Raw genomic sequence first — 9,637 nt, forward strand, 5'->3', positions numbered from 1 at the left:
TCCGATCTATTGGTCTGAAGGTTCACACTCAGAAAAAGTAGGATTTATCATTTTTATAATTGTTCTTTTGTGTTTCATGTCCTGCATTATCTCTAGGGGGTTCTTATTGTATTCCTGTAGAGGACTATTGGTATTTGGTGCGGATATGTTATTTTGGTTTTTCATGTCATTATTTCTGTGATTTTGACATAAATTTCTTTTGTAGTTTCTGATTTTTGTGTGAGACTCAAAACCTTCAAGTTTAGGTCTGCTCCTTTTTGTGAGCTTTATGTATCTTTGTGGTTTGCTTTTTGGTAATGAAAGGCTGTTTCCTCTAAGCTTCCAGCTCTCTCTTTTGATTTTATTTTGAAGTTGGCAGATTGCTTTTGTCTTCAGGATTTTCCACAGAGGCCCAAATCATATGAGGATCAGATGCTCTCAGGCTTTCTCCTAAGGTCTGGATCCCTCAAGGATAGATTCTGGGCTCAGGAATTTAGGGGTTGGACTGATCTGGGAGTCAGGCCCCGGAAAGATGCTGGTCTAGAGCACCTGTTGGCCATTCCATCTAGAGATGCAAAAGAAGATGGGGGTGGAAGGTGGTCCCTCGGGCCCCTGGGGACTGCACTGAGGAACTGGGTTGGTCTGGATACAAAGGACCAGGAAGTGGAAAGTCAGCCCTGGGATCTAGGAAAGAGGCTGGCCAGTTGTGCAGACTGGGGAGGTAGAGGGAGGTGAGGGCAGGGCCAGGCCCAGAGCGCCCCTGTGTACCCAAGAAGGAACTGAGTTGCTCTGGATGCACAGGATCAGGAAGCAGTGGTGGTTCCCCAGCTGTCTGGGTCACCAAAACAAGCAATGGGACAGGACCCAGGCTACAAGGAGAGAACGGCTGGGGACATGGGAGGGTGATTGAGGCTGGGGGAATCAAGGCAAGGAAGCCCTGATCAACTTACCCTGGAGAGAGAGGCCTGCGGTTTGGAGAGGGGCCTGTGGTTAGTGCAGGCCCAGGGAAGGAGAGGGAGGTGAGGGTGGGGCCAGGCCCAGAAGCAGTGCTCCTGGGGACCTGAGAAGGAACTGAGTTACTCTGGATGCAAAAGATCATGAAGAAGCAGTGGTGGTTCCCCAGGGCCTGGGGCGCCAAGACGTGGAATGGGACAGGGCCCAGGCTTGGAGGAACGAACGGCAGGAGAGATGGGAGGGTGAGTGAGGCTGGGCGAGTCAAGGCTTGGAGGGCCCAATAGACTTACCCCCAAGAGAGAAGCCTGTGGGTCCTGCAGGCCCAGAGACTCAGAGGGACAAATTATAATTCTTAAGACAACCACTAAAAACTTTGAAAAAAAAATGATGGGAGAAATGATAAAGCAATTGAAATAGTACACTAGAAAATACTGAACACAAAAGATAATGGTATTGAAGGAATGGAAGAGAAAAGGCATCAGAAAATAGTAAAATTACAAAAAATATGAATTGCACAGTCTAATGAAAAGGCAAAGATTGACAGAATTGGTAAAGAAAAATGGCCCAACCTTAATGCTGTCTACCTGAGACATGCTTTATTCCCTCCTTTGTTTTTTGTTAGTAGGTTTGGAGATCAAACCCAGTACCACTGTGCATGCTTGGCTACCATTGTGCTACAGCTATGCCCCATCCTGGAGACACACTTTAGATTAAAAGACATAGATATGGGGCTGGAGAGACGGCTCAGTGATTAAGAGCACTGGCTTCACTTGCAGAGGACCTGGGTTCAGTTCCCAGCACCCACATTGTGGCTCACAACCATCTGTAACTCTAGTTCCAGGGTTTCTGATACCGTCTTCTGGAATCCACGGGCATTGCAGGATACAGGTGTGCTTATATACAATCAGGCAAAACACACATAAAAAATAAATAAAATTTTTTAAAAGACATTTTTGACATATAGTGGGGAAAGATATATTATGCAAAAATTAATGCAAAGAGACCTGAATGGCTACTGATATCGTACAGAATAACTTGGAGGCCAAGCATGCCACTACAGGTACCGAAGTATGTTATATGTTGATATTAGTCTAGCAAGAAGATAAGGCTCTGTATATGCCCCATCATTACAGCAACAATATATACAAAGGGCTGACAGTGAAAGGATAGGCAGCTTGACAGAAAGAGTTGGAGCCTTGCAAAGTAGGCTCTTGAATCTAGTTTATTCATCAATGTATCCTCAAGTGCAGTATGGCAATGAGATCCTTCTTCATAGAGTTGCCATGAAGATACATTAAAAAAGCACACCGTGGTTATTATCCCTGTTTTACAAAGGAGGAAGTTGAGGCCTGGGTAGGGACAGTGAGTTGTCCTGCGTTTCAAAGCTAAGTCTACTGGGTTCAAAATCCATGACTGCTGTATCCTGTCTCGGCCTGTGGTTCTGTTTCCTAGGCAGCTGTGCCTGAGACGCTGGGCCCCCTCAGTGGTCCTGGGCACACAGACATGGAAACAGTACTATTTATGCCGGTCTGAGTTGGAGTTCCATGTGGAATCTGGGCAACCACAGGACTTTGTCTGCAAAGCTATTTCTGGGCACACAGGTCTGATGGGAGCTGCATCCATTCCCACTGCCCGCCCCTCTGCTTAGGGGACTTGGCATCTCAGCCAGTGGCTTGGCAAATGTTGCTTGATGAATAAAGGCCTGGTTGGATACTATTCCATTTGTACTATGTCATGGGAGGAAGGAATGAGCCATTAACCTCTTTTTTTAGAGTAGTCTGAAAACTTAAGAGGAGCTGGGGCTTTGTCATTATAACTGGGTTCTGCTCTCAGAAGTGCCCACCTGCTGCCACGGAACTGTAAGTTGCATATTCAGATCTCAGTCCATCCATGCCTGTGTTCTCTTCCAGGACAAATAGATCAGCTGGCCTACATCTCACCAAATGAGTACTGATTTGATGGAGGGGCGAAGTCTGTGGTGTGCACTGTGTCATCAGACTGTACCATGCGTGCCTGGGATCTGCATGAGGTGAGCTGGCCCCTGGGGAGAAAAGGCAAGGGTCCTTACTGTGTCCTTGATATAATCACCTAAGAGGACTTCCGAGGTGGGGAGTGGGAGCAGATGAATCCCAACTCTGCAAGCAGCCATCACCAGTGGGTCACACTGGTAACAAGCCTGGAGGACTTCTGAAACTGGAGAGTGACCAGTCTCACAGGACATGTGCTTGGCTTCCTGCTGTGCTTCCTTGCTTTCTCTTGCAACCTGACTTTGTCTGTGGTGGTGGGGGCTGTTCTGGCCTGTGCCTGGGAAGACAGCTGCTTTACCATTCCTCACTTTCACTGCAAGTGACTCAGCCACATGATCCTCCATGCTAGACCTGATACTGCCCCACCAAGCAGTTTTGCCAAGATATGTACAGCTTTTAGTCACCCCTGTGTGCATATACTGCAAACTGGGCTAGCTCTGTTAGAATTTTAACCTTTGTTAGTTCTTGTACAAATCTGAAAACTGAAAACTTTTTTGTTTTGCTGGTGTTTGTAAGACAGACTCTCACTCTATAGCCCAGGCTAGCCTAGAACTTGCAGAAATCTTCCTGTGCCTTCTGCCTCAGTCTCCTGAGTGTTGGGCTCACAGGTGTGAACCATACTCAGCTTTTTTTCTTCATAATAAAATTTCTGGATTGGACCACATAAAAGTGGTCCAATCTACTTGCTTTCCTGTCCCTTTCTGTACTGGCCTTGCACATGCCCGGCAAGCGCTCTTCCACTGACCTCTGTCACTGGGCACTATCCCCAGTGAGGATATTCACTGTCAGCATCCTAACTTTACATTTCGGAGGGAAGATGTCTCTGAAACTTGAACCATGTGGTCTCCTACAAATACAGGGGTTATTCCTGGGCCACATGTACATGCACTCCAACCTCTCCTATGAGGCAGATGTTTCTAAAGCCTGGAAGATTATTTCACTCTTGTTTTTGTTTTGTTTGGGGTTTTGTTTATTTGTTTTGAGGCAAGGTCTCCCTGTAGCCCCAGTTGGTCTGAAAGTTGCTATGTAGTATATATGAGGCTGACCTCGATCCCAGAGATGTCAGGCTGTGTGCCACCACATCCAACCTTGTTTTTTTGAAACAGGGTCTCCTGTATCCCAAGCTGACCAGGAACTCACTATGTAACTGAGGATGATCTTTTTTCTGGTCCTCTTGCCTACACCTTCCAAGGGCACGGGCCACCATATGTAGTTTATACATCTTGAAGACTGAACCCAGGGCTTTCTTCATGTTTTATCAGCAAGTACTGTATCCATTCAGCTACATCCCCAGCCCTACTTTACTGTCTGAGACCTTTATTGCCTTGTTTTATTTGCATAACAAAAGCATCAGAGCTGGTGTGCAGTTCATTGGTAGAGGACTTGCCTAGATGACTTAATTTCTAGTACCATAAAAATTAACCTCATTGCAAATGGGTGCTTAGCTCCCACTGTTCATCACCATAGCTGGAAGTGGATGCTGTCTCTTACCAGTAACAAGCTCCTTCTAAATGGACTTAGTACACAAGAGAGCCATAACAAAGGCTCTTGGGTAGGCAGAAGACTTGAAGGGGTGGCAGAATGACTCAGTGGATAAAGTGCTTGCTGAGTAAGCCTGACCATTGGGTTAGATCCCTGGAACCCATGCCAAGATGAACGGAGACAATAGACTCCACGAGTTGTCCTCTGACCTCCACATGCATCCCCTGGCATCACATGCACACAATAACAGCTAACTAATGAATTAATTTAAAAAATACTTGAGAACTGGGCTTTCCTTAGTTGCCAAAAGAAAACAAAGTGCTTTGTTGTAAGGGCCAGAAAACCTTTTCTTTAAAAGACTGGCTACTAAATACTGTAGACTTTGAGGGCCAGAATCTGTCTGCTGTTGTAACACGGAGCCACAAATGATGTGTGTAACAAGTGAGAGTAGTTTATTCCAATAAAACTTCATGCCATTAAATATTCTTTTTTTAAACCAAAATACGAAAGTAGTCAGTGGACTGGTTTTGCCATAGACCATGGTGTGCCAGACCTTGCATTAGTATGCTCCATTGTTCAAGTATGGGACAGCTTCAAGATGCCAGCAGCCCTTCATGCCATTCAGACTGGCTTCCCAGCCTTAATTCATAAATCTTCAGCTGTATTTTCTTCTTTAAAAGTTCAGTTGAGCTGGGCGTGGTGGCGCACGCCTTTAATCCTAGCACTTGGGAGGCAGAGGCAGGTGGACCTCTGTGAGTTCAAGGCCAGTCTGGTCTACATAGTGAGTTCCAGCACAACTGGGGCAGGGAGACCCTGTCTCAAAAAGATGGAAAAAAAAAAAATTCAGTTGATGCTGTTGACACTGTCATGTTGAAACTTATTTCCCAATATCATAGTTTTTGGTGTGTGCCATTTGGAGATGGTTGAGGGTAGAGTTTCAAATGCCCTCATGAAAGGAAGTAGGGGGGAGTGGAGGAGGTTCCATACATCTCTCCCTTCTACCATCTACCATGTGAAGACACAGAAAGAAAACCTTCACCAGACAACTGAACCTGCCTATGCCTTGGTTGTGGAATTTTTAGCTCCAGAAATGTGGGAAGATCATCATTTCTATGCTTTATAAATCAGTCTTCAATTTGTTGTAGTAACCCAAATGGAATTAGCATGCAGCCTTTCCAGATTGGCGTTTTTCATGTAGCAGTATGCATTTAAAAATTCTTCCATGTCTTTTTGTTTTGTAGGTTCTTACATAGCCTGGGCTGGCTTTGAACTTGGGATTCTCCTGCCTTAGCTGCCCCAGTGCTGATTCCAGGTATATACTTCACACCTGGCTTCTTCATATAATTTTGTTCATTGAAAACTACTAAAACAAAAATGTCAGGCAGTTGCCTAGCCTGTGCGGGGTTCAAGTCCCAGCACAAGATAGGAAGTGAATTGACTTTTAAAAAGTCAGCTTACTTTTAGAAAATTAACTTAAAGATTTAATGAATAGCCTCTGTCCCTTTTTCCTAGTCCTTCGAGTTAATGGAACCAATGCTAATGATTTGGCCTTTACCCTGCCTTTTTTTTTCTTCCTTCTCTTCTGGCTTTTTGATATGGGGTTTTGCCATGTAGCCCTGGCTGGAACTTACTATGCAGCTCTAGATGACCTTGAACTTATAGCAATCCTCCTATATCTGCCTCTCAGTAGCTGAGGTTACAGGCATGAACCACCATGTCCGACCTATTTTGCATGTTTTCATAGTAGTAATTCTCATCTTTCTACATCCAAATTACAGGGTTCTTTAAGCACTTTTAAAACGATTTATTTATGTGTGTATGTGTCTCTGTGTGCCAGTATGCTCGTGGGAGTCTGAAGAAGGTATTAGGTCCCTCAGGGCTGGAGCTTCAGGTGTTTACAGCATGCCTATGTTGCTACTTGGGTACTAGGATCCAAACTCCAGTTCTCATGATTGCACAGCAAATGTCTTAACCACAGAGCCAACTCTTCAAGCCCTCTTTTAAGCATTTCTTGTAATGAGAGGCTACTGGTGGTAAATGCCCTTCGTTTTGCTTCTCTGGTATCGTGGTTTGCATCCAGTGTCTTCCAAAGACCCATATCTTTTTTAAAATTTATTTTTATTTTATGTATGTGAGTGTTTTGCCTATCTGTATATAAGTGTATCCATGTCATGCAATGCCTGTGGAGGCCAGAATTGGTCATTGAATCCCCTAGAACTAGAGTTATGGATAGTTGTTAGCCACCCTATGGGTGCTAGGAATTGAATTTGGGTCTTCTGCAAGACCAGACAGTGCTATTAACCCACTGGAGCTACAGGGAGACCCCCCCCCAAAAAAAAAGAAAAAAAAAGTAGTATTATCCATTACAGATGGATAATGTCTTTTCACCTCTGTGCTTTGTGTGTGTTATGGAGCCTGGCATAGAGTAGGCACAGACATAATGTTGATGAATTTATGGAATAAATAGACCCTTGTGTTTGTTATGTTACTTTTGTTGTTCCCAGGGCACAGAGATCTGGTCCAGCCCTGTGCAACCTGCTCCTCTGGTAAGTTTGGTGGCCTATCCTCAGCTGCAGCTGGTTGTTACTGTGGACACACAGGGATTGATCATTGTGTGGAAAGCAGAGACTCGATGTGAACAGGCCTCCTTCTGCTTGCCAACCTCCTCTTCTGCCATGGAAGCCTGTGACCATCCAGATGGAACCTTCCTGCTGGTAAGTAAACTGGCTCTCAGGAGCCTCTAAGGGCCTAACTACTTCTCAGGGTCTGGGCCACTGTGGTGGGTGGAACCTGGTGCCCTCTGCTATTCTGATTCCTCCTTACCCAACATGTGGAATGCAGGCTCCTCTCTCCTTCAGCTGTGTGTGTGTGGAACAGCCTTTCTCTGTAACCTCTTACTTTTTGGTGAGAACCTGCTGTTTGTTTTCTGTAGTTTTGCAGTCGTGTACCCTTGCTTTCTTGTCTGCCAGCTTGTGATGTAGTCTAATACATGCAAATTTTCTTCTCCTGAATTCTTTTTTCAAAAGTGTTATTTTATGTATATTTAATCATACTTAGACCTCTCCCCCCCAGATTTCATGCATTCTGTCTCATACATATATACATATGTATGTTAAGTCCTGTCCAGTCAAGCATTTGTACCCAGATGTCCCTCTGTACAAGTTCATCCACTGGAGTCTAGCCTATCTAGAGTCAATCCCTTAAAGAATATCAGCTCTCTCTCACCCAGAAGTATTCAGTTGCCAGTAGTTCCTGCTGCCCATTTCCCCAGTTCTATGCTGGATTTTGTCTGATTGAATCAGCATAGGTCTTAATTCATGCTGTCACCATTGCTGCAGGTTCATATGAGCAACTTTCCAGAGGCCTGTAAGCCTCTATTTCCTTATATTTATGCACTAACCCTGGCTCTTACAATCTTTCCACCCCCTCTTCTGCTGTGGTCTCTGAGCCATGGGAGTTCCATATCTGGTCACACACAGAGAATGTATGTCTGAGAGATGCCAAGCCCTAAGTTTTATTTATTTTTCTTATTATATGTATATGAGAGTTTTGCCTGAATGTATGTAAGTACACTTGTGTCATGCATTGGCCATGGACACCAGAGGAGGGCATCAGATCCCCTGGAACTGGAGTTACAGATGGTTGCTATCTACCATGTGGGTTTGGGGAATGAAACCCTGGTCCTCTGCAAGGGCAGTCAGTGCTTTTAACCACTGGGCCATCTCTCCAGCCCCACTCCTGCATTCTTAACAGTTTTTTAATGAATTGAAAATAGGAATGATGAGTAAGGCAGGCATGGTGACGCACACCTGTAATCCTAGCTACTTGGAAGGTGGAGATGGAATCATAGTTTCCAGGCCAGCCTGGGCAGTTTGGTGAGACTGTATCAAAACATATGGGAGAAAAGAGGCTGGCAATGTACCTCAGTGGTAATACATTTGTTGAGCAGAGGCTAGTAATGTAGCTTAGTTGCAACAGGTTATTGATGTAGCTAAGTTGTAGTGGGTTTGTTTAGCAAACATGAGGCCTAGGTTGCTTGCATAGAATCACCAAACAGCAACAACAAAATCCTAATAATAATCATTTAGTGATTCTAATGAGCTGAAAAACAAACCTTCTTAGACCTTAATACAGGAGACACAAAAAATCAAAGTGGTGAGTTGCCTTAAAGTCATTTATTCCAATGCAGCTTAGAAGGAAGAGTTAGAATACAGGTCACCACGGATGGACCCTGTGAACTTTCATGCAATGCTGAGATGAGCAGGTGCTTCAGACTAAGTGAGGGCAGGGGGTTGCATAGGCTGTAGCCCAGCTGCCTGGTCCCTTTGTACAAGTAAGTGGAAATCCATTCCTGATAGTTGTACCTCAGCCTTACATGTTTCTGTTTTCAAATTCATCTTGGAATTAGCAGGATGAGCAGCAGACCACGTGAAGAGAGCCACAGGGTTTAGACATGGCCATTGAAACACTAGTGAGTTACTGTGTTCATGGAGATAAATTTTAGCAGCAATTTTAAAGTTGTAAAAAAGAAATAACAGATTTAGAGAAGAACTCATTAACAAAGATTGGGCAGGTGGCGGAGTCACATTGTGATTAAAGGGGTTGGGGGGGGAGCATGTAGACTGCTGGCCATGTGCTAGGTTTTTTTGATCTTTTTGTTTTCTGAGACAGGGTTTCAGGTGTCCTAGGCTTATCTTGAATTTTCTTTGTAGCGGAGGATGACCTTGAATTTTTGATTCAGGAGAATCAGGAGTCTCTCTCAAGTGATGGGATTATAGGCATGCATCATCACACCTCGATTGGTTGAGGCAGGAGGATCCTGAGTTTGAAACTAGCCTGGGCTATATACACAGTGAGACCCTGTGTCAAAGGAGGAGGAGAAAAAGAAAGCAAAGAAAATAATCTTTCAGCTCAGATCAAAATCAGAATCAGGGATGGGAATGTAACAAAATGGTAGAGCACTTAGTTGCGTTTGTGAAATCCTAAGTTTGATCCCTACTACCTCTATCCCTCAAAGCCTTTCTTTAAAAAAAAAAAAATACAGGGTCTTGCTGTGTAGCCCAGGTTATCTTAGAACACTCTATTTAGGTGGTTTTATTTCTACAAAAAGCTCACTTTCCTTGCTGAATTTTTCTTCCATTTGGGGGCTTTTCTTCCTTTTTTTTTTTTTTCTCCCTTTTTTGCTGATTTGCTTC

General features: G+C 44.3%; 1 protein-coding gene across 5 annotated transcripts in view; it reads left to right on the plus strand.

Moving 5' to 3' along the window:
- Positions 1 to 2,605: 2,605 nt before the first annotated feature.
- The window catches only part of LOC103732254 (F-box/WD repeat-containing protein 12-like), a 28,253-nt gene continuing 21,221 nt past the window's right edge, over positions 2,606 to 9,637 (plus strand). For 4 of the 5 annotated variants that reach the window (XM_017797560.2, XM_017797561.2, XM_017797559.2 and 1 more), the window contains exons 1-2: positions 2,606 to 2,962; positions 6,947 to 7,156. In XM_017797560.2, the coding sequence (XP_017653049.1) occupies positions 2,939 to 2,962; positions 6,947 to 7,156 (234 nt within the window). In that variant the 5' untranslated portion in view covers positions 2,606 to 2,938. Of the gene's footprint in view, positions 2,963 to 5,706; positions 5,755 to 6,946; positions 7,157 to 9,637 lie in introns of those variants that run through there. The other variant, XM_029562370.1, reaches the window with a different exon arrangement.

This window comes from Nannospalax galili, unplaced genomic scaffold (genome assembly GCF_000622305.1).
Source record: "Nannospalax galili isolate Female #2095 unplaced genomic scaffold, S.galili_v1.0 scaffold3395, whole genome shotgun sequence".
NCBI lineage: Eukaryota > Metazoa > Chordata > Mammalia > Rodentia > Spalacidae > Nannospalax > Nannospalax galili.